General features: G+C 36.1%; 2 protein-coding genes across 2 annotated transcripts in view; both read left to right on the top strand.

Moving 5' to 3' along the window:
• The first annotated feature begins 230 nt into the window (after nucleotides 1-230).
• On the top strand, nucleotides 231-3,042 carry LOC149802248 (uncharacterized). The gene is made up of 3 exons (XM_089956908.1): nucleotides 231-360; nucleotides 1,209-2,433; nucleotides 2,542-3,042. The coding sequence occupies exons 2-3, from the start codon at nucleotides 1,213-1,215 to the stop codon at nucleotides 3,040-3,042; spliced, it is 1,722 nt and encodes a 573-aa protein (XP_089813034.1). The 5' UTR covers nucleotides 231-360; nucleotides 1,209-1,212.
• Nucleotides 3,043-10,109: 7,067 nt separating this feature from the next.
• The window catches only part of LOC149802247 (uncharacterized), a 29,778-nt gene continuing 13,436 nt past the window's right edge, over nucleotides 10,110-26,451 (top strand). The window contains exons 1-3 of the mRNA XM_089956674.1: nucleotides 10,110-11,137; nucleotides 20,543-20,674; nucleotides 22,288-22,445. Of these exons, the coding sequence (XP_089812800.1) occupies nucleotides 10,861-11,137; nucleotides 20,543-20,674; nucleotides 22,288-22,445 (567 nt within the window). The 5' untranslated portion in view covers nucleotides 10,110-10,860. The remainder of the gene's footprint in view (nucleotides 11,138-20,542; nucleotides 20,675-22,287; nucleotides 22,446-26,451) is intronic.

The following is a 26,451-nucleotide window of genomic DNA, read 5'->3' as shown; positions in this document are numbered from 1 at the left end:
TCTATATGTATTTTACGAGCTGATTATCGTTCTTCGGCTTTCGTTAAATTTCTTTTTAACTTTAGTTTATATTTTGAAGATATGTTATCAGATCAGCTTCACTGTCTTAATATTATCTATGCATTTTCAATTTACACCTTATAACCAAGCTGATGCTATAAATTGTAACAAATGAAATATTGGACCAACTACGTTTTATATTGTATACTGCATGGGGACCAGATATCGCCAGCGACCACTTACCGCCAACGTCATATTTCTCGCGCTCACGTGCGCTTTTTTTACGTTCCTGCATAAAGATAATTTTGCAAGGCCAGTTTCCTTCATTCCAGTGAAGAAAAATAATTTCCAGCTATAAAGGTAAGAAAAATATTACTGGTGAACTCCAGTGACCTAAATTCGATTATGTAAACATCATGGGGGGGGGGGGTAATTTTTTTCCATAAATGTCACTTAGTACGTACGTAAGCTCTATGACAAAACAATTGGATATGGGACCTCAGATCCATGCAGACGACATTTCTATTGAAACGTTTTAAAAACTTTTATTCATCCATAAATGTATCCTCCAAGAATAAAATATCCACTTAAAAGTCATTGTTTATAATATACACACCAAAGGATCTCTCGAACTTACACTACTATGACCGCACCAACAAATGATGTAGTAGCACAGCGTTCCTATACGAATGTAACTCGTCATGAGTTATTCCTAGTATAGGGGTCATCTCAAAACCATCTATTTTAAAAGGGATGTAACCGTAACAAAACATCAGCTTATTAATTTTTGCTTCCCATTTATTCTCTCTCTCTCTCTCTCTCTCTCTCTCTCTCTCTCTATATATATATATATATATATATATATATATATATATATATATATATATATATATATATATATATAATGTGATTTACAAATGAAACGTGGCCGAGTGGTCTAAAGCGCCCTCCGTTACGGATCATTGCCATCTCACCTCTGTCTGCGTGGGTTCGAGTCTAGGATTCAGCCAATGTGGGTATGTGAGAAAGCTTGCCAGTAGCTTCTCGTGGGTCGGTGGTTCTTCCCGGGGTTTTCCCGGGTTCTTCCTCCACCATTAATACTGGCCGCCATGCATAGCCTATCGTGTGCTGAAATATGGCGTTAAACCCAACAACAACAACAACAACAAATGAAACACTACATTGAATTAATTAATAATTTATTGTAGAAAAATGGCAAAGCGTTTAAAGTATCTCCAAGAAGATCTATTGTCTGCCGTCTCGTCTGTGAAGAAGTTACAGCTCACCTGTAGTCAGGCCTCCAGGGAATACAATATTCCAAGGAAGACAATCGAAGATGCTCTGAAAGGTCGATATTTGAAACATGTCCCTGGACCAAACAGAATGCTGGATGCAACAGAAGAAGATGCGTTAGTATCATACATGAAGTATATGCTACAGCAAGGTTTCCCAATGACAAGGGCTATTGCTAGAGGGTATATCATATCCATTATGAAGAAAAATGAAAGAACATCTCTATTCAGCTCCGAGAAAGGTCCCTCAAATAAATGGTTTAGAAAGTTTTTCAGCCGACATCCAGAACTCAGAGAGAGAGAACCAGAACGACTTGATAGGGGGAGGTCACGCATGTCCAATGAAAATGTCATGAACAGTTATTTTGCCATTTTGATGGACACCACAAAGAAACTTGGCTTAGAAAAGGACCCAGGCAGAATATTTAATTGCGATGAGACTGGTTGGAGCGGAAAGGAGAAGCCACGACAAAAAGTCATTGGCGTGAAGGGCCATCACACATATCAGCAAGCTCTGTTATCATCTGGACATATCACTGCCCACATTTGTATTGCTGCAGATGGTAGAGTCCTTCCCACGTTTCTAATTTTTGAAAAATCTTTCCCCCATACAGCCTATAAAGATGGTGTTCCAGGTAACTGGCTGTTTGGAACATCAGAGTCTGGATACATGGACAGCTATCTTTTTCTGACATGGTTTAAAGACCTGTTCATTCCAAATTGTGGGAAAGATCGCCCAGTGTTGCTGGTTATGGATAACCATGACAGCCATATCAACCTGGATGTAGTTAAACTGGCCAGAGAAAACCATATTGAGCTGATTGGACTTCCTCCACACAGTACACACATTTTGCAACCTTTAGATGTTGGAATCATGGGGCCTCTGAAGATGAAATTCAATTCCATTGCTCTGAATCTTGGATTCATCAATCAGCATCAAACTATCAACAAAGCTAAGTTTCCATTAATTTTGTCGTATGCAATTGATAATGTGTGCTCTCCAGCCAAAATTAAGGATAGTTTTAAGAAGTCTGGCCTTTATCCTCTGAATCCAGATGCAATTGACAAAACGCAAGTTATGCCATCACAGTTCATCTACAAAGTCAACTCTAGCCAGTTCCCATTGACATCATCCCAAACTGTCGCATTAAAATATCCAGATCTGAATAGTTCCACATGTATAGAAGCAAAACCTTCAACATCTTTGATTACAACTTCATCATCTGCATCCAATTATTCTTGTGACAAGTGTGGATCTTACTTAGGTGGTAATCCATTAGTGAAGGAAGGCATTATTCCCGAAGCTTTATCTGATCTTTTCCGCCCAGTACCTGCAAAGCCCCAAACAGCAAAAAGAAGATGCATCACTGAGGCAAGAGTGATAACTAGTGATAAATTTTATCAGCATCTTCTTAACAAAACTGAAGAAGAAGAAAGAAGAAGAAAAGAGATTGAATGCAGGAAAATACAAAGAGAGGAAAGAAAGAAACAGAGAGAAGTAGAGAAAGAATATAAAGGAAAATACTATGGAAAGGGGGGAAAATCATCAAGCAAGAAAAAAAAGAACGATGTATGTGGGATATGTAACAAGGCCGAACCACCTACTATTGATGATGAGTCAAATGTAAATTGGATTTGCTGTGACTTATGTGAGAAATGGTACCACCTGGCCTGTGTTGGTTTAACAGATGAGGAAAATGTTGATGAAACTTACTTTATTTTTACCTATTGCTCTACAAAATCAAATTAAATTGAAGGAAATGCACATTTAATACATGTTTCAATTGACAATTTAAATGTTCATTTTAATGTTCATTTGTTACTTTTTGTTAACTTGTTTGTAAACTACTGGAGGAAAGAGAGGGAGCCTTTGGAATATAGAATTTATCGGTATGTGCAACCTACAAATGTATACAACCCTCTCTCTCTCTCTCTCTCTCTCTCTCTCTATATATATATATATATATATATATATATATATATATATATATATATATAAAGCTGTTTTAAGCTTTACAATCACTGATAATGAAGATGTAATTCTTAAATAATGAAGAAAAGATTAAGTTTTTAAGAAGTTATACATACAAAGCAAATAATTACTGTAAGTGTAAGTGGTGTATATGATATCGACTTTAAGTTTTAAATAAAATAAGGTTTTGATACAAACCCTATTATGATGCTGGTCGTCATTGTGACGCATGCGCGACTCGTAATGTTGGTTTCCGTCAAAACTACCGAGATGCTGACTATCGGTTGCGTTGGTTGCTAATTGTACGTGAAGTAGAATTTTCCTTTTGAAGAAAGTGAATTCTGCGGCATGAAATATGAATGTTTTGTTGTTATTACGCAGAAATAAATCATATCTCAATTTCTAATCGTCAATAACGGCACTGGCGGTAACTGGTACTGTCATTGCGAAAGAAGGGACTCGTTATCATGGTTACTTTACGGTATTCTGTAAGGCATGACTGTAAGTTTTTCATTACATTTTTCTTTTGAAATATTCGTAAAATATGTAGAGATTGATTGGATAGAATTATAACTTTCAAATATTTCTGATTATTAAGAACGCGTTGAGAAACTTGGATAAAGTGGCGGTAACTGGCCCCTTGGCAGTATATGTTTAAGACCATCTGGGTATATTAAAGAAAGCATAAACGCTGAATTCACTGATTTGAAGTGTTCCATCTTGACCCTAAAAACACAAGATATGTTAAATAAAACTTCCGCAATTTAAGCCAAAGATTCAGACAATAGAGGTGTCCTTAATCATAAATTGAGCACATTAAACGTATGAATGATTTGCCAAGAATAGATAAAGCTGAATATAAATGAATATTTTACTTATTTTTTTAAATTTTGACATGATTTATACAAATAATATGCTGGATTTGGTTGCCATGGCAACCAACTGTATCATCCCTGCATGATGAAAAATAATTTCAAATCCCAATCAGCATTCACAATAAATTTCTCACTGTAAAGACAATATTATTGTACAAGAAACTATAATGAGATAGGGATGCCCCATTACTTATATTCTGTGAAAATTCGGCCATTCAACCTTCAGACTGATGCGCACTACAGAGTTAAAATGCCTTAAATGAAATAATTCATATCATTGCCGTTTGCTGACAACACAAAACCTGGTTGTTTCAATTTACTTTACATTTACTTTGCATGTACATATAAATCATCTGTATGTTCCTTCAGTGATTTCGACATAGATGCCCTTGTGATACATTTGCATACGATATCATACCACGGCAAAAGTTTGCATGAGAGTTTCACATGAGTAGATCTACCTATACCACAGCTGGTCCATGGCACAAAACTATTTCAGTTTCATATGCACATGTAAGCACAGTATTTATGGGTATAGTGTTATGCCTGTAAGATAACACACACTTTTAGATTTGAATATGATCGAATCTGATTTATATAGGTCTTAAGGGTTGTTTTTACGTTATGTCACAAAACGTGTATACTTCCATATCCGCCATTTTGATTCTCTAGCGACGCCAACCAGCACTTAACAATATTGTTATTTCCACGTGATTATGAAGGCACGTCTTAATTTGGGCGTATGGATATAATAATACACCACATTCTGTTGTGCATGTCAATCGCACAAAACCGAAAGTGTGACTTTTCCTCTTTTCTCTCCAAGTAAAACATTGAAATTTGGTTATTCTTTCATAAACAAAGAGATCCATCAATAAACAGATGCATAAACGAATTGATACACAAAAAGAAGAAACATATAAAGATTTTCAATTTTCACTGGCTGAAATCAATTATTTTGCAGTCTTTCAAGTTAAAAAGTCAATCGTTAATATGTAAGTTCATATTTAAAAAAGCGTTTAAAGAATAATCCGTTTTTTTTATACATTCAGTACAATGTCAAGTTCCGTTACGCACGTTTCAATCTAATACAATTTCTTTGAACGGTAATCGCTTTCATTCATTATCATCCTACGTCCATCATCTCCACCACAAATACAATAATTGACCACACTAATTAAAATTGGTTTGACAGCTGTCTTTAGTACAAGCACATGTTTTCGCGAAAAACATTTGTACATAAAAGTTCTGGCATAATACACATGCTATGACAGTTTAATTCCGTAACTGATCTTGCTTCCTGAAGAGCATTTGTCCGGAAATACTCTTTCAAGATGACACGCGTAGATAAATCATACAAAACATTTTTTAATGCCAATATTGTCTGTTTGTTAAAAAAAAAAAAATAACTATTTCAATGTGATAACAGTATGCACGATTCGGGTTCAACTTCACTATTCTTTCAAAATAAGCCAGATAACTTAAAGTTTTATTTTTATTTTCGTGCTATAAGGGCACTTTCTTTCAAATATAATATATGTATCATTTAGATTAAGTAAATATCCGTATCAACAATTAAATCAGATTATTATCTTGAATATACATGATGACTAATGTTCACAAAGGTTAGTTAGGGACTCAAAATGGCGGCGCAAGGTGCGCGCGCGTTGCATTGTGGGTATATGAATACACAATCGTGACGTCGGTGAAAACAACCCCATACATTAGCATGGTATCTTGACGTAAAAACAAAGAAAAATCAATTGTCCCAAATCAGTAGGCAGGATCATTTAATCCGGACCCAAGAATGATATGATTCCTATCGATCGGATCTTAATAACGGCCATACTGAGAGCTGTGAAACATTTTATCGTACAAAAAGTTAATTCCATGCCGAGTCATTGAGCATTCACGAAAAACCGCATCGATAAAAAAAATAAAAATAATGATGAGCCACCGCGTAGACTCCTAATCTGGATAGCACCTGAGGCAAATAATATTCTGCCAGCTTACTCACACAACGGCGAAAAGGACATTTAAATTCCAATAATATAATTTTGTTATCGGTAATAAGATAACAATCAGGGGAGTCATTATCCACTAGTATTTCCTTCGAGTGTACGCTACGTATATCGTCGGATCCCAGGTTCGAAAAGACAACCCCAACAGCATGATAACGTCGATGGGAATTCCTTTTTTTTTTTTTATTTTATTTAAATTAACTATATCATTCACATTGGGAAAAGGACAAAAACCCATCACGGAAGTTAATTATGGGCCTCCGATGGTGGTTTCCATGAGTTAATACCATTCATTAGTTCTCTGCTAGGTATTATAACGACTCATAAATCCTTCTAATTGTTGTTCTAATGACATTTCCCCTGTGATTATACCCATTATACCATCGCATTGTTATGTAATATACAAGCAAGCATTGTCAGGTACAGTAGCATAGGGCTTGTGAGGTAATAACCCACAAAGTGATCTCCCCTGGTCATTAATTTGATTGTATACTTAAAGACGATAACGCCATCTCAGATGGTAATTCTGCATTGAATGCAATCTGGTACGGTCACCTGGTAATATCGCAAAGTAGGACCATACCTCATTTCCTCTATGCTACTAATTAGTTAATTACATCCCTTGCAAACAAATGTTATGATCACTGTTCCAACTAATGCCACACAAATTTAGATGCACTGCATAATTCTTAGACCAATGTAACAATCCATGCATTTATTTGTGTCAAAGCACTGTGAGACGAACAGAAACGTGTTGGACACATCGCGAATTTTGACATTCGTCTTGAAGTGTTCCTTTTTAATACGTCAGATGAAGGATTTATTCAACATCTTTTGGGTAGGGACTTTTTCGATGGTATCGGCTTAGACGATCACGAAATACTACGAACTTATCTGCTTCAGTGTTCTCTGCATATACATTACATGGGTTCTTTTCTTAATAACATCGATTTTCAAATTATCAAGATTTAGGAGACATGTGATCGTAGAAAACGTGATAGTTGTACCTTCTTGCTCACTATTTATGACATAATACATAAAACATGATTTATTGTACACATTTAATGATGTTGTTCACAATAATTATGGAATTAGAAGGTTTCTCAGGAGTACGCCTTACTTTACAACAAAATATAGTGCTCTCGTATGAGACTGCTCAAATGGAAACTGTGCTTCCAAGCGTCTTCTCTCTTGCTAGTTATATATAACTAATGCATTCTCTCTCTCTCTCTCTCTCTCTCTTACTTTTTCCTATGTTTGTATCCATTTTACTATGTTTCTATCATTAAACGTATCGCTGAAAAGAGGAAATACATATTGATGATGACATAGTGGTGTTGTAATTGATATTGGTTGTAAAATTACCACATTGACTTAAAACCCTTCAAATACAATACCCAGGTAAACAATGTGAGAAGATTTTGTTATTTTCTTGGAAATGTATATTTTCTGTCCTGGAAATAAGGCAAGTGTTAACGTTACTAGTTGAATGATACGCTACATGGAAATCATGTTGTGGAATATCGTGTGGACTGATGAATGAACTACTCTGACTGGTAAGTGAAAGAGTTTTCATTTGCAATTGCATTCTTATGGTTTATTAAACTGGGGCGACTTGGGGGTTTTTGACAAAGATTAAAGAAAACAGGTTTGCCGAAACATATTTCTGGTAGTTGCCGGCTTTGAGGTTGTTATTGAGGGATTGTTTTTATTTTTTTTAAAGTCAGTGATGCGTATAACCTAATTGTCTGTGACTGTAATCTTCTGTTACATAACTTCAAGCATAAATATTTTCTCACGCTTGAGTTTATGTGATATGTTAGAAGTCAAGTCGGACAAGTTTGTTTTCGAAGCGTTTTTTTTTTCTTTCTCATGAAGCTATTCAACTTTCTTGTCCCAACTGGTGCCCTTAAAAATCCATTGCTCATTTCGCCTAGGTGCATGCACGTGGGCTACATGGGCGAGGTAGAATGTATTATCAGGTCACAAAAATCACTGGGACGTTCCATGAAGTTGATGTTCTGTTAGGACCCAACAGCGAGGTTTCAAATAGTTGATTCATATCAATAGTAATATGATACGCTTAGCCGCTTTGGGTCACATTATACGCTTTCATTTACGAGCTCTAGCAAACAGGTTAGATTTCGTGTGCGTGTGTGTGTCTGTCTATCTCAAAATGTTTTGTATGGTGTGTTATCAAAGGTGGAGAGACCTTAACTTGCTTTATGATGGAAGTTCTTTTTTGTTATATATCTGTAGTTGTTGTTTGAATTTATAACAACTCAGTCCGGCACAGTAGAAGACAACAAGGGTTTCTTCCCTTGAAATGTAGTTCCTAGCATATTGACACCATGACTAAGACAGCCAGACTGGGATAAGAAAAGTAACCTTAGCAATCAGCTAGATTTCTCTGTCGCATGGGGGATAAAACAGGACTGGTTCCATCAAAATGGGAACTTTTAATGTGCTATTATTTATACTAACAACTGGCTGAGTACCGGACACAATAAATGTGCATTATAGCACTTGACATTTTTTTTTTTAGTGTCCACACCTATATGCATTTGAACAGGCATATTGAAATTTGCTGCAAAAATCACCGTGAGCTATCTTGTTTCACTACCTCTTGACAAAATGTTCTAAGTTGCACAGACACAAGCTAACACCTGTTTTAAATACCATTTATTAGTCAAATTTGCTTTCTAAAATGTGTCAGTTTAAATTTTAAGACTTGTATGAAAACTTAATTTTCATTAAAATTTAGTTTTATAAACTTATTTGCTAATTTAAATTTCTATTAAATTTAACTTATCAATGTTTGAATTTCAAACATATTTTCAGTTAGAACCTGTCTTGTATTACAATTAAGTCTTTACTGCATTGAAAACTTCCTGTAACTAAGGAACCTATAGCAAATTTGTCTTTGGTTTCTCAAGAGCACTTGGCGAGAAACTTGCACCCTGTGGAACATCTGCACTTCACGCTTTCTGACAGCTGTCACACACTTTGTTTGCTATGAAATTCAAAAGGACTTCGTGTGTCAAGGTGTGGCAGGCAATACATAATTTAGCTTAATAGGCTATAAATAATTTAGCCTAATGAGACTCGGGTCGCAATTATTACTTCAGGTTCAGAACCCATGAATTTAGTCCTTGTCTATTTTTAGAGCAATTGTCCTCTCATTTTGGTGGTGATACAAAAGTTAGATTTAGGCATTCCTGGTATTTATTTAAAGGTAGTTGTTTATTCTTTAGAATTTGTACGTTAATGTGTGATTGTCTATGTGTCTTTCGGCGACAGTGTACAGTGAGTAATGAGGCATTTATGCTGATCCGGAAGTGAAACATGTGACCCATTGTACCGTGCTTTGTTTACAGTTCATCCTCTCGAAAAAATTACAGATAACTTTTTACAAGAATTTAACTGTGAGTTCATCTTTGAAAGTGTTTTAGATTAATATTGTACTAAGAGACAAATGCTCAGACCATACAGGAAAAATAATTTTGATCTAAATCCAAATGCATAGTTATCATTGTTCTGAATACTAGTATTCTGTATTGGACCATCACTTACAAACGGCAGTATCTAATTGATTTTAAAATTATTTGAAAGAAGCGCCACCTCCGTTTCTTGAAACTACCATAGATAAACAAGTGTCACTCGGATTTTAATAACTTTACAGTAGCTTTCGCACTGCATCCCGAATCATTCTTTCAGATCCATGATGAAATAACGTGACAGTCAGATGTGTGAAAGGCCTCAGGTCTGGGTCTATCTTTGTAAATTTGACAGCGATATTATTGGTCGATCGTCCATGGGTATAGGCACGTTTCGGGCTTTGACAGACGATCGACTAGTTAATAATCTTGGAAGGCTTGCAAGACAAATTGCGGCCTTATCTTGAATGAAATTCATATTTATCGAATCCTTATTTCAATAGATTCGTTACCCTTGAACGCCTTTGATACCTCTTGAACGTGATACCAAGAAGGCCCTGTTAAGTGTCCAAGTAGAAGTAGATCACAGGTAAACAAATGTACATTATTAGCTATCCATGAACGTTTGTATACGAGCAAGGTAGCTCGACCGTGTACACTGGATATATGTATTCGAAAGTACAGGTGGCAAAGCTGATTCATCGAAGGGTGGGAATTCCCCTGTACAAGTAGAAATAAACGATGGGTCTTTGGTGTTTGTCCCCAAAAACAAAATCGTACTTTCAACCTCACTCTAGGAAATTGCGCCTACACGAGTCTTTCTAATGCTGACCAGTATAGTTGAAGTCAGCGAACCGAAAATTGAGACGCACTTAATGCCGTAGCTGTTTCAAAAGCAGTCAGTGCTTATTTCAGGACTACAGTGTTTTCTGTGCTGTTGGAAGGGGGTATAGAATCAGATTTAATGGTTATAGTTATCATTAAGGACGACCAGTGTTGGGGCGTTGACATATTTTGGCTGCGGGACACAGCAGTAGACCTGCATTGCGGAATGTACAAGACGGTATCTAATGACACTGGGGGAAATTAATTAGTTCCCCCTTGTCGCAAACCATATGCTTTTCCTTTCTAAGGCGCAAAGGTTATGAAATGGGGATTTAATTATGGTCCCGTTTTCATTACTGACAATGGAGAAGCACCGTCACAGCCGTGATTCACACATAATGCCAGTGTATTGTTGTTGTGTATTCAGAGACGGTTAAAATGAGGTGGGCCGTGTACTTCATACAGGTGCTTTTCTGTATACTTTGTGTTGTCAACATTAGACTTATTAGGACTCAAAAGGAAATATGTGATACACAGAAATTTAGCATTAACGCAGACGCCGCTGCCAAATTCTCTGTAATAATCAGCTTGCGTCCTGGAGGATCGACCGAGGGTTGCGGCAAACTATCGATAATTGGTATACAGATTCTCTCTACGATTCAGTGGGCTGTGGATCGATTGAATCGTGCAAATTTCATCTCTGGAATTAAATTAGGTGAGCTTTGCACGTAATATTGTGAGTTCACTAATTTTGTATGATACCAATTTTCGTGGATTTCGCAATTGCTATTGACAGGGACTATATAACCTGCGTTCCTGTCTCAGCTATACGCTGAATTAAAAACTCAATGAACATAGACTCTTTAGTAAAAACAGTACCACTCCCATTACACATCGATGAAATGAGGTACCAACAAAAGGGTCACATTTTGGAAACCACGAAAATCGATATCCAGAGCGTTTAATGAAACAACTAACTATCTATCTATCTATCTATCTATCCGCCTGTCTGTTTGTCCGTCCGTCCGTTCATTCATCCATCCATCCATCAGCGCAACGTCTGTGTACAATCTCTGTATGTCCGTTCACCGAATCTTCCTACCGTTAGTCCAGTCAAATGGCTACTTGTATATTTGATTTGTTCTGTGTGTGTGTGTGTGTGTGAGAGAGAGAGAGAGAGAGAGAGAGAGGGGGGGGGGGGGCTTTCCAGTACGGATTAACACATTTCTGTTTTTCCACACTGGTTTGATATTTTTGCCATAGGCATACATTAACGTTTGATTCAGTACAGTGACAGATGTTTATATGATATGATAGTGTTACATGATAATTATAGTAGATCCGTGTGACAAAAGTATTCAAATTTTATGTGCACATGTATACAAACGCGTTATCTATGGTTATACCTGTAAAATGATATACATCTTTGACATGGTTATGATTTTGCCTTTATACAAGGCCCACATTACAGGTGTATCACAAAAAAGTGAACTAGTATTCAGCAGATTCTTGTATAAAAATGGCAAAAAGATATGATCGTGACTTGGAAGAGTCTCTGAAGAAGACACACATGAGAGGGAGAGACATACAGACAGACATATAGATGGGGAGGGGTGGGATTATTCTAGGATGTTATGCAATTTTCAGAAGAGAATTTTTGCTTTTTTGTTCAATAAAGTGGCGTGTTCTCTTTTTCACTGTAAAGTGAAAGTTAACTCAGAAAGTGAAGATAAACTAGCCCTACCACCACAACATAGAGCACCCTCTGAACTAGTTATACCGACACTACACCGAACGCCAAAAACGAAGAATATGCAGAAATTCTGAGTATAATTTGATCAAACATAAGTCACAAAAACTGACAAAGTTTGCACACTTTTGCTCATGCTTTATGCCAAAAGTTACACGAAAACTGATCGATAAATGAACATGCCAACTTCAGTGGGGAAGGAACAAGAAGAGACCATATATTTCATTGCTAGGAGAATTAAAGTATGTGTACCTTTAGATAATTGCATAAACGGCAAGCATGAATACGTACATGGGGACAGTAATTATTTTTCCTAAGCCAATGCAGAAAATATAACCCCATTTATATAATTATAGCTACTCAGATTACCTACGACCTTTTGTTAACAGATTGGGTAGATATATTCCGTCTGCTGTAAGATACATTTTAGCACAAGCGTACATACAACGCGTTCACGAAGACGGCGAGTTTAATTGGTGTTTTGATAAATTTGTATGACTTGGTAAAGGTCGTGATCTTTTAGGTTCGGTGACCTGTCCTCGACACACATGTATCAGGATGAACGTGTTTGCCTTCTTTCTTTCATTCTTTAAAGGTAAATTCTGACTATTCCAAATTCGTCCAACAGACGAAGTTTCCTTGTTAAGGAACTGGTGTTTTATGGCTGACTTCCATGTCCTGATCGGACGTGTTCTCCTCTCCTTGTCTGAACTAGAAATTCTCTGCATAAGTTGTGAAGGAAATAGGAAAACTTATATAACATAAGAGAGACAAAAGACCAGAAAAAATCGATTGAAGCGATACACATATTTCCTTCATTCTTATTTTTCTATTACTCGAAGACTTTCGGCATCCTTAATATATTTCTGTTGAATGGTTCTCCAGTTATTTTGTTGACAAACATACACATGCAGGAGAGAGAGAGAGAGAGAGAGAGAGAGAGAGTCTGCGTATGTGGTGGTGAATTGGATTGGTATAAACAAACGTTTTTTGACACATTTTCAGTTACCAAAATTTAGCAGTAAGAAAAATATTTGTATGTGCATATCAGTTTAATATATGCATCTGAATTAATTCTGACCCAGTACTCTGATAACCCTTTTCTCTATGTTATATGTACCCTTTGTTCTCGTTTGTTAGTCGAGTCAAACTACAAACAAGAAATGTCCTGATTTGCCGTCGCATAGTGCGCATGCAGGTCAGGGTCTATGCCGTTTGTTATACTGATTATTCCTAACAAACTGCACAGATCTAGATCTGTCGGCGCATTATGCTACGGCAGATTTGGGTCTGTGCCGTTTACAGTTGGACTTGTCTTATAAGCAAGTATTATATACAGTAGCTAGTGCAGAAATTACCTTAGAAATGTTTGAAAGTGAGACAATAAAAGTTCAAACAGCTGACCATGTCAAAGTAAATAATTTACCACATCAGTGATATTCATACAATCACTCTGTATGCTCTCGGAAATGGCGATAAGCGCCTGTTTACTTTGAATGAAAGTGGTTTCGTTGGTCAAGATTAAATTAATTGGTATGATGGAACGTGTGTGTTTGATTTAGATTTTTAACGTAGGTTTAACAACTTTAGTCATGTCGCTACGATTTCTGCACTCTGCAGTGTGGCAGTTTATAGTGATGTCTAACACTGGTGCATCATGCCGCAGACATTTAATATCATGTCCCACCCAGTCACATTATCCTGACACCAGGCCAGCCAGTCCTAACACTAACATCGTAATGCTGAGCGCCAAGCATGGCAGCTGATGGTACCAATTTTTTTAAAACATAAGTCTTTGGTATGACTCAGTTGGGGTTGGAACCAGTGACCTCCCGCATCCGAGGTGGACGTTGTAACCACTTAGGCCACCGGAGCGGTCTTTTTCACAGCCACAATCTCACCGATTCAGTACAAAATGTCAGGACGAGAAAATAGGAAATTGGACCTGTTGATTACGTGTAATCGTGACAAATCACACAAGTGAAACGGACGTTCAGCTTGAATATCATTCGACCTGATCCACACATCCCTTTTCTTTGCTTTCATGGAAACACACGCCTAAATGTTAAGATTTCTCTTGAAGTAAAACGATATGTGGTAGCTTATGGACGATTTGTTGGCTGTGTCTGTCGTCTAAACTAGCATATTGAGTCAGATAGGATTTTATTTTAGGAACAAAACGGCAGTTTAGCAACGTTGATGGGGAAGCCACGTTAGGAGAGTGTCGGTCTCGTAATGGTTGCTTGAATGGCACCTGCTAACTTGCTAATCCGGTTCAGTTGCCTCAGTATGTCTGTCCTTGGGGATGGCACTTAACTCCCATTTGCCCTGCGTGATATAGCAAGTAATGTGTTGAAAGTGTCGTTAAAAATCGGACAATCAACTAACTAATCGAAACTAGAGGGATGTCTATTTAAGATGCAGGGGCCCCGAGTGGCCGAGTGGTCTAAAGCGCTCTCCGTTACGGGTCACTGCCATCTCACCTCTGTCTGCGTGGGTTCGAGTCTCGGATTGCCAGTAGCTTCTCGTGGGTCGGTGGTTCTTTTCGGGGTTTTCCCGGGTTCTTCCTCCACCATTAATACTGGCCGCCATGTATAGCCTATCGTGTGCTGAAAAATGCGTTAAATCCTACAACAACAACAACATTTAAGATGCACATGTAACTGTTCCGTTTGGATTTTGGATCACACTCACACATATTTGAAATGCCCCGCTCATGGTTTTTCACTTCACAACATTTTACTGTGCATGAGAGCTTTTTGTGGCTTTATGAAGGAGCAAACAGGGTGTATTCGGGCTAAGAATGTGTAAGGCACTGACATGATGTTGTATTATACCCAATACACCTTACTGCCCGGGCAATAAAGTGGACATTGTTTCAATTTAACCAACGTGCCCCAGGATTCCAGATATAAAGACAAACCTGCTATAATGTATCATTGTCATAACTACTCATGTACATACGGCAATTAATCATCTCTTTAACTGCCACAACATAAGCCTCCTAAATTGGCATACCTGTTTAAAAAAAATTGACAACAATATACATTACATTGTATAGGACACTCAGGATAAAGTTATACCAATTATGTTTTTAAAGAAATATATGGATAAAAATCGGCTGATAGTTGCGGCATCGTCTCATATCCGTCAAAAAGTATACTGTTTCAGGATATGTGCAAACAAACAACAAAACAGGGAAAGCGTCGGTGGACACTCCTGCCGTCGTCCTTAAATACCTGACACGCATACGGTTAACAACTTCTTTGTGTACCGGATGCCTTACACTTCTGTATAATTGTTCCCGATTTTTCCAGTAGCGCAAAAGTATAAAAATTGTAACTTGGGCACAATGAGTTTAATTAAGTTAACTGATTCAAAGCGCTCAACATTATTATTTTAAGGCGATTTAATAAAGCTTTCAACCTATTGTTTTAGGTCGATTTAATATAGCTATCAACCTATTGTTTTAGGTCGATTTTAATATAGCTATCAACCTATTGTTTTAGGTCGATTTAATATAGCTATCAGCCTATTGTTTTAGGTCGATTTAATATAGCTATCAACCTAATATTTTAGTTCGATTTAATATAGCCATCAAACTATTGTTTTAGGTCGATTTTAATATAGCCATCAACCTATTGTTTTAGGTCGATTTAATATAGCTATCAACCTATTGTTTTAGGTCGATTTTAATATAGCTATCAACCTATTGTTTTAGGTCGATTTAATATAGCTATCAGCCTATTGTTTTAGGTCGATTTAATATAGCTATCAACCTAATATTTTAGTTCGATTTAATATAGCCATCAAACTATTGTTTTAGGTCGATTTTAATATAGCCATCAACCTATTGTTTTAGGTCGATTTAATATAGCTATCAACCTATTGTTTTAGGTCGATTTTAAATGCTATCAGCCTATTGTTTTAGGTCGATTTTAATATAGATATCAACCTATTATTTTAGGTCGATTTAATATAGCTATCAATCTATTGTTTTAGGTCGATTTAATATAACTATCAATTTATTGTTTTTGGTCGATTTAATATAGCTATCAGCCTATTGTTGTAGGTCGATTTAATGTAGCTATCAACCTATTATTTTAGGTCGATTTAATATAGCTATCAACCTATTGTTTTAGGTCGATTTTAATATAGCTATCAACCTATTGTTTTAGGTCGAAATAATATAGCTGTCAACCTCTTGTTTTAGGTCGATTTAATATAGCTATCAATCTATTGTTTTAGGTCGATTTAATATAGCTATCAATTCATTGTTTTAGGTCGATTTAATATAGCTATCAACCTATTGTTTTAGGTCGATTTAATATAGTTATCAGCCTATTGTAGGTCGATTTAATATAGCTATCAACCTATTATTTTAGGTCGATTTAATATAGCTATCAACCTATTGTTTAGGTCGATTTTAATATAGCTATCAACCTATTGTTTTAGGTCGAAATAATATAGCTGTCAACCTCTTGTTTTAGGTCGATTTAATATAGCTATCAACCTATTGTTTTAGGTCGATTTAATATAGTTATCAGCCTATTGTAGGTCGATTTAATATAGCTATCAACCTATTATTTTAGGTCGATTTAATATAGCTATCAACCTATTGTTTTAGGTCGATTTTAATATAGCTATCAGCCTATTGTTTTAGGTCGAAATAATATAGCTGTCAACCTCTTGTTTTAGGTCGATTTAATATAGCTATCAACCCTTTTTTAGGTCAATTTAATATAGCTATCAACCTAGTGTTTAGGTAGATTTTAATATAGCTATCAACCTATTGTTTTAGGTCGATTTAATATAGCTATCAACCTATTATTTTAGGTCGATTTTAATATAGCTATCAACCTAAGCCTATATCCGTCAAGAGCTGCATTACTAGACCGCAAGTTTTCTAGATATTTAGTGAACAATTAGCTATCTAGAACATCTAAATTTCTGATAAACTTATTAAGGCTGTACATTTAAGTCCATCACAGAAAAATGCATTAAAATATCAAAATAGCAGCCTTAAAGATTTTCTTAAAACAATTTTCGGTAATATTTTTTTTTTTATAGACAAGGAATATTAGCATTTCCATTAGCTTCAGAGCATTACGACCTTGGGATGTCGCGCACTGACATGAATACGCGCATTCTGTACTCGCTTATAGGTCGAGTCTAACTGCAAGCAGATAATGCGATGGCAGATCTGGGTCGCTGTTGTTTATTTTTGCTGATAAATCTTACAAACTGCACAGACCCAGATCTGGCGGCACATAATACGACAGCAATTCTGGGTCTGTGCAGTTTGCAGTTGGATTCGCCATATAAGCGAGTAGACTGCGATTCCCAATGATCACTGTGTGATAAGCGTGCCAAGTAAACGTTTATTTTTAGATATATACGTTTTCAAAGGCTTAGCATTGTAATAGGTTCTGCGATAAAGCGAAAATGATGCAACTAGTGTACCTACTTTCCACATGGTGTGACATCAGTGTTTATACGAGAAAAGTCGCCAGTGGTTTTTACAGGTATATAATTTGATCAATTTGGCCTGGAGCCCACTTTTCCTAACGGCAATACAACTAACCCAAAGTAGCGTTAAGTTAGTCTGCTCAAACTATTCGGTCTTATTCTATAATACTTCTCTAGAGAAAACTTAAGTTTAGTCCAGGTTTGTTATTCGGATATCGAGAGTTTATTCTTCCTTGTACAACTGATATTCTATTTTTATCACACTATAATGCAGGCAGTGGGAATTGTGGGTCATCTTAAGATAAGAAACATTGCTTAAGACACGTGATCACAGTGAAATCTTATTATGAACGTAATGACGTGCATGCACATTATATTTGCCCATAACCATGTTTATAAATTTGATCATATGTGCATTTCTATCGAATTGTCACTTAGATACGATTGTTCATTCTGCTTTCAGATCTTATTTTACTGTATATTTGTTTAAGCATTTCTGCTCACCTAAGGTTTTCGTCTCCAATACTGAAGCAAAACGCATACCGAATTCAACCAATTGACGAAAATAAAACACTGAAATGTTTACCATTTGAAATTAGACAATTGTCATCAAAATATTCTTTTCAGAATAATATTATTTTTGGACCACGGGATACCACATGTTTTCATGACTCGCATATGTCGGCCTATTCTGCGCACAACTTTGAACAGATGTAATATTTATCTATCGGCTGTAGAAATGAAATACATTACTTTGGACTGTTTCTGTCAGCAGTTCAGTCGAGTAATTAGGTTAGGTTATTAGCTAGGCTTACAAAATTCAACGTAACAATGCCAATAAATATCAAGAGATATTAAGTAAACTAAACCGATCTTGTAAAAAAAATGTACTCAAGTTCAACGTTTTATAAAAAAAATAAGATATTATGTGTAAGAGAAACAACAATGAATAGGATGTAATGTTTTTACAACGTCTTGTTTATGGGGAAAAATTACTAACAAAATTTAGGAACAGATTATACGCCGGAGAATTTCTTGAGAATCCCGTTCTAGCGGGAAGTTGATACGTTGGGTAGCAGACGATTTTGTACGTTTGGAACAACTTTTTGCAAGACTGGAAACTTGGATTAAGATGCAGAATTGTTTAAAGTATACATTTCCATCTTTTATATTATGTATTTATTTGTATGATTCTAAAAGATACATTGTAAATAGGATTTTCTGGGTTACAGGTTCAAGAAGGTATTGGAATCGGTCTTCGTGTTGACATTTAGAAATCACATTTTCACATGCATTTCGAGTGGAAATGTGGGATATATTTGTACACGTTATGAATATCACTTTCTTAATTAAAGTAAGATCGATCTTTCTTGATACAAAATGGATTTTTGACCCAGAATGACACGTGATCCAATGTTTACAGAAATGACGTATCGTTGCCCAGAATTACCCGACGCGCAGAATTGGCCGACATGGCGGTATATCTTGTTTGGATTTAATTATTCTGTTCTCTTCTATTGTGTGTAATGTATGTACCTGAAAATCTCGGGAATGAATTAATGGACGAATAGCTAAGTGTAAACTTTAAGGCCTTGTTTATGAAGGGAGTTGTATGCATAGAACACTTACGTTTATAGCTTAGCATTTGCACATAATTTGTGTTAAAAAAAAGCCATTCAGTTTTCGTGTTCAACTAATGCTAAGAAAGTTTTACTGGAAAAAATTAGCTTAGGAATAATTGTTATTAACCGCCCATCCCACCCTAAGCTACACTTACAAGAAAGTAAGACGAACGCCCTCCCATCACTTCATCTCCTTCGTTTGTCTAGAAAACATGCATCATATTTTTAAAACAAAAATAAAATCGCCGTTCACTCCATTTCTCTTTAATATCACCCACCCAACCAACACCGTCTCTAAAAATGATTATTTGCCAACTTCATGGCCCGTCTCGGCCCGTTCTATATTCCTAGCCAATAACGCTGAGAGATATACTCGTTGAATGTCACTTACCTGTTTTAAATTCTGAACTGGAAGAAAAGAGAGATGTCTCATATGACCGTTGTCAGTATTGCAAGGTAATATGTGACCGCTCCGGTGTCCTAAGAGGTAGACGGTCCACCTCGGATGCGGAAGGTCGCGGGTTCGAACCCCGGCTGAGTCATACCAAAGCAATAAAAATGGTACTCGCAGCTGCCTCCCTTGGCGCTCAGCATTAGCAGGTTAGTGTTAGGATTGGTCGGCCTGGTGTCAGGATAATGTGACTGGGTGGGACATGATACTACATGTCTGCGGCATGATCCCCCAGTGCTAGACATTACTATAAACTGCCACATTGCAGACATCGTAGCGATATAACCGAATAAGTGTTCAAGTTACGTTAAAAGTCCAAATCACACAGATCAAACACAAGGTAATACGCATTTCTTTAACAGTGGACACCATCTAACGTTATTAGAAACATCACACGGATATGTTATTGTCTTCCTTGCAAAATGACATTGTGTGTTGCTACTGTAAGTAAACTAAGCTAATTTAAAGGTTGTCATCTTTTCGCATCACTAAAACGATACAATGTTACGTAGACCGTAAAATACTTGAATTTTGTTTTCAGATGACACACCAGATGCAAACATTATCTGATGACTGTAACGTTTTATAGGCATGTTTTCGATTTCATTTTCAGTTTGAATATGGACATGTAGCTGTTATTTTATTGTGTATGTTTCTTTGTTCGATCGATTGAGAGAGAGAGAGAGAGAGAGAGAGACAAAGACAGAAAGAGAGAGGCAGAGAGATAGAACGAAAGAGGGAGAAGGATCATGACATAAAAAAATACATATAACAAATAAAATGATGATGTAAACGATAAATTCAACTATTCTCAACCTGTCGTTTTAGGATTTGACGTCTATGACGACTGTGGCGTTGTGAACAGAAGTGTAGCAGGCGCGCTCGATGCAGTTGGAATCTTCCCATTCCACGGAGACACGTGTTATGCCTCTCAGAACGCAAGCTCTCCTCTCCATCTTGGTAAATATGAAGATTATTCCTTAATAACACAAAATACGTGCATTAAAATAATATAGACAACGCTTGATTGTATTGAAATAATGAACATATGAGGGGTGTTTAAAAACCTCTGAATATTACTGCACTGTACGACACAATTCTTTATTATTGACCAGTATAGCAGTGTATCTCATCAAAATACTCCCCATACACCTCTACACATTTTCTCAGTCTGATTATTCAAGTGCCATTTTACATTTGCTTTCTGATCAATCTGTTTAAAATCAGATCTCCACTGTTCTTGATGAAGAACTGAAAGCGACGACTTAGGGGTCATGCTCAGTTGACCTTTGAATTGAATAGTGGATATGCAGCTCTTAGAAATTTGAAGGCGAATCAAATCATTCGGCACATATTTGTGCCCTTCAGCCATACTGTTCAGTCTCCGACCGAAATATTATAAGCCTCTATTTGATTGGCTGATAAAATTAGCGATTATGGTAATAACATAGGTCACCTGGACATGACCCCTAAGCGGTCGCTGTCAGATCTTCACGTAGGACATTAGAGATCTGATTCTAATGAGACTGTTTTTTTTATATGTGGTTCACACACCGGAAAACTTCACTTCCAACGCATTTCGTCTTGAAATCACCCGCTCTTCGTGACTGTTTAATAACGTGATTAAGCCAAAAATCACATGGAACTAAATCATGGTTGTATGGAGGATGTGGCAAATTTTGGATGCTCGGCGTTTTCAAGATATTGTGATTATGGTACAGGTTCAGTTTTGTGCTTAAAACGTGTCGTGTCTAAGGGTTGAATGTTTTCATGTTCGAAGACTGCACGACATACACGTTATATACTTAGTAATTGATCGTGTAAGAGTATTGATTATGAATGGTTTAGTTTATGTTCAGTATGTGCAACCATTGACTGGTTGAGCCCTGGGCTCAGACCCTTTCCATATGCTTCGACAAACGCTTACACACATCAAATAGCATATGATTCTTTTATACATACATTTTTTAAAATTAATTTTGAATCAGTAGTTTGAACAGTAGGATGAGACTGATAGATATCAGTAAGAATGTCTGACCCTAACACTGAATAATTCTTAAATATTCTTCAAGAAGTATATATTTAACTAGGTTTAAAGAGTCTTTGGAGTTCCGCTTTTAATAGGAATTCTAAAGTCATCTAGAGTCAAACGATACGAGGCTGTTCTATATTTATGAGATAAAATCGACTTTCCAAAGCTAACCCTATCGTGTGTTTTTTTATATGGTTTGAACAATTCTTCTTTCACTCAGAACATAATACAGTTTATGCCTGTGCCATTTGTCTAATTAATTAGGGATTTATTTTGTTTCACAGTTTTAAAAATCTTGCAAAGTCAGCTATGTTTTTTTAGGAGTTCTGTCATCCTGATGTCAAAGTAATAAAAAGAGATTTGAAGCATTAGATAAAAGGTCAGTTTAGTGATAAGCCTTTCGGTTGTATCTCGTGACTTGAGTATCTACACTTTCCAACAGTAGAGTCCTTATGCATTTGTACGATATTATCATCCAACTTGACATGATATGGTCTCATATATATTTCATGGTTTTCCAAGTGTCTTTGATTCATTGAAGGAATTTTTGGACCGTCCAGGAGTCAAACGACGGAGGGTGTTCTTAAAGCATTGGCTGGAATGGACATTCCGGTGATAAGTCCATTCGCTACATATCCAGATCTCTCCAACTATTCCAACTTTTTGAGAACTACCCATTCAGATAAAAGCCAGGCTAAGGTAAGGGTTCTTTTTGATGAGACTTCTCGATGGCGTACATATCTCGCCTTGAGATCAGACCATTTTTGCGCTTGTTTTTAGACTTGAGATTTTTGTCAAACAATCAAAAAGTAGCTTACTTTTGTAAAGTTACTGTCGATCGGTTGAATGGTCAACAAGGTCTTAAAGTACTACTCATAGCTGTATTATCATTGATCCATGTTTTCGAATTTTTTTTAAAATACGAAATTGAGTTTAAGTTAGCTGCCTCAATATGAGAAAGGAATTTAGAATTTATTCATGTTTATATAATTCTGCATATGTATAGTGTGGCCACAGTGAAGACAATACTTTAAGTTATATTTTGCTGACTTTATGTCATTTAAAGTTACAGAATGATATGGGTTTCAGTTTGAGTTCAAAATGTTTCATGAAAAAAATCATGATCTATGTTCGCCAAAAAATATCTATACCCACACGAAGACTGAGCTCTAACGTTTGCTTCTGATTTGCTAGTGTCAAATCAATGAAAAATTTGATTCCTGAATTTTGCCTTGAATCTGAGTTCGAGCATGATAGCGACTTTGCCGCCATTGCTGACCCATCCGTCATCAACTATGGTCGCCGTTATTAAACTTATGACAGCATTTTAACACTTTCGTTTCTATTGTCACATATTCAGGATTTAACCAGGATTGACAGAAAACATTTTCACTTTAAAGATTGTTCTTGTTTGTGCCAAAAACGCCAATCCGCTATAAAATAATAAAATTATTAAAATCATAAAACCAATTCTTTATAAAAGCCGAAGAATAAAGTTATGCAAAATTTGAATGAAACTTTTCTGGTATTATGACCTTTCAAATTTAAAAAGTATGCCTACGTGGCCGCCATTTCCTAAATTAAAAGCCTTGAATAACTTCTTCTTAAAGAATGTCAACAGAATTTGACCTAAAACATTTGACTGAAAACAGTGATGCATTATGGTCTTTACAATTTTAAGAAATTCACGCTAATCCGCCATTAAATATAGCCATCCTTACAAAAGTAGGAAAGTTAAAAAAGTAAAATAATATATCACACATTCATTTAAACCACTTAAGCGACTTTAAGTAAATTTCAAAGAAAGAATTTTGGCATAAAGGCATTTTGTGTTTTTACAAAATATACCTTCTAGCATCAGGTATTTCCGCCGTTACTAATAATAGAAAAACCACGACCTCCTCTTAACACCCGCGAAAATGAACTCGAAAAACTTTTAAAGAGAGCATCCTGATATAAATTCCCCTCGAATCGAATCGTCATCAAATATGATCCCCGTTGGTTTCAGTAGAAAACATGTTTTTTTACGACATCTTGTTATGGCAAAAGACTTTTTAAGTTTGCGTAAATAATGCATATCTGCCTCGAAACAACTCTGTCTCAAAAACTGTTAAAAGATATTTGGCAAACTTTGACAGGAAGCATTCTAGCACAGAGGTCTTTCTGTTTTTCACAGATGGTACCGATCCAATGGTCTGTATGGTTATCATTACTAAAAATTTGAAATACAAACTTGTAATAACTTCTTCTGAAAATACTGATAAAAATAAGTTGATCTAATTTTGCATAAAGAATTCTGGTATAAGGTTTTTCAAGTTTGTACCAGTGATACTGATCTATCACTTAATATGAATTCATTATAAAATGAAGAAAGCAAACAAAAAAAAAACCAAACAAATTATTTAAACTTAAGAAGGCATCAAATTAACTGATTGTATTCGGATTTTATGTATACAATCAGCTAGGTAAATGAACTCGGAACTTCTCTGGCCTTTTATGTCCTCTGGTTCAGTTTCTATACAAAGAAAGACAGCTTGATGATTCCGTATCGCTAATGGAGGACAACGTATAGTCTTCGTTATGAAAGTGAAGAATTTGAGTTCCATTAGTTTAACAATAAATAACAATAAGTAAACACAGAGAAAATCCTAAAATTCACTTAAAATCAACACAGAGCCAATAATTTTGTAATGCTGCATCTTTGTTTCAATCATACTTCATTCAATTAGATTTAAAAGAAAGTACAGAGCCAAAACCGTTTTTAGCTATTTCCAGTTCAAAGCCTGCCCAGATCGGTCATCATCGTGAGTCTTCGGGATAGGATGTTTATATCTAGTGTGTGTGTGTGTGTGTGTGTGTGTGTGTGTGTGTGTGTGTGTTACAATTGTTATTCATGTGCGTAAGGGCCGTCAAACCAAATCGATTAATCAATCTAAATATAGTGCAGATTGTTATAAAGTATTAAACGAATGCTAAAGTAACTACATTTCCGAGGGCGATGTATGGCTGATTATTTTGAACTACTTTTTGATAAATAAGAAGCAAATATGCTTTTTACAGCGGTTGTATTATCACCATTTTAATGTTACACCTGAAAATAGAACTTGCTGCTGTGTTATACAAATGTTATTGTGACACATGAAAACACAATTTCCACAAATAAATAAACAGAAAGCACTAGCTTGGAACCTTTCTTGAATGTCACGTGTAGCAACTTCTGACATAATCTATTTTGTACGATAAAATGTAGATATTTACTTTTATCACCAGGTAATTCTCTTGCTGAGAAAGACGATGAGTTAGTGCAGATAGGAGACCGATGAATATTCGGAATTATCGATTTTATCATTTTCATTTGTGAACAATTTACGTTTGCTTTTCGTGAAAATTAAGGAAAAAATGCCACTTTCTGTAAGCTAATAAACTGCACTTTGCTCATTAGGTTTTCACGACTAAAATAATGCACGTGGTTCATGCCATTGTATCATCAAATTCGGAGTAAAAGAGGTTTTTATGATTATAATTCAGTTTTTATCTCTTTCCATTGCGAGTACTGAAAAATGCCACACGTGAGCTTGGTTTTCGTTCCGTTGTGAATCTTACTAATAGAAAGTACAAGCTGCGTGTTAGACTCGAAATACTGTCTTTATTTTATAAGGTCGAAAATAGAACTCCACAGCCGTACAGTACAAGCCTCTCTATTTTTGATGTTCCGATATTTAAGTAATATAACATATTTCTCGGACATAAAAGCACCAAATTAACCTACTGTTGTTGAATGATTTATGCTGTAGTTTTTTCATGATCAAAATATTAAGCTTCACTAATTCCTGACCCGTTCGAGGGGAAAAAGTATACCTCTTACAGACATGTCCTAATCATGTACTATATACATAACAATGAAAATAAATGGGTAGATGTGAATTATGTTCTAGCTCCTTGTTCATTCCATCTCTCAAATAAAAGTTTTGTTGGGGGTGGGGGTGTGCCAAGATACTCCGTAATTAAGAGGCACCCGTTGTATCTTTAATCCTCAAAGCTTTGTGTCGGTTGATCGCACACATTTCGTTTCGCAGATCTTAATCGTTTGTGTGTTATCTGGATTTTTAATGTAGCTTTAACTATTTTTCAGTCATTTCGTTATCGTGTCTGTAGTTTGGCAGTTTATAGTGATGTCTAGCACTGGGGCATCGTGCTCCAGACATACAGCATGATGTCCCACACAGTCACATTATCCTGACACCAGGCCGACCAGTCCTAACACTAACCTCTTAATGCTGACCGCCTAGCGAGGCAGCTCTTAGTATCATTTGTATAAGTCTTTGGTTTGACTCGGCCGGGTTTCGAGCCAGTGACGATCTTAATCGTTAATTTAAATCGTTAATTTATTAATAATGAACAATGATAATATAAGATGAATGCAAGCGTTTTTAAGGAGAGGCTGACATTAAATATTAAATAAAGTGAACAATCCAGCGATTTTTTTTTTACTTACAAGCTAAATGATAAGAAACTTGTGCCGCGTTGAGTAGATGCAAGTGTTAATTGGAATGCCCGTTTGCGTTAATTGCCTTTAAGTCAGGTTGCTTTGCTACATCTTCCAAGAGCTTTAAAGGTTTTGGTCCATATGTTAATTATTATCTTTTTTATTTTGAATTCTTCAAAGTGCCATCGAATACACCTGGAAGTATTATAGTTTCATATC

The sequence above is a fragment of the Sinohyriopsis cumingii genome, chromosome 4, assembly GCF_028554795.1.
Source record: "Sinohyriopsis cumingii isolate HCF-2022 chromosome 4, ASM2855479v2, whole genome shotgun sequence".
NCBI lineage: Eukaryota > Metazoa > Mollusca > Bivalvia > Unionida > Unionidae > Sinohyriopsis > Sinohyriopsis cumingii.
Note: the sequence above shows the minus strand (reverse complement) of the source record. Positions and strands in the feature narration are given on the sequence as shown.

Coding starts and splice junctions, on each gene's coding strand:
- LOC149802248 (XM_089956908.1), top strand. CDS start 1,213: ATGGCAAAGCGTTTAAAGTATCTCCAAGAAGATCTATTGTCTGCCGTC. Junction 2,434..2,541: donor CATTGACATCATCCCAAACT/GTCGCATTAAAA, acceptor TCTTGTGACAAG/TGTGGATCTTACTTAGGTGG.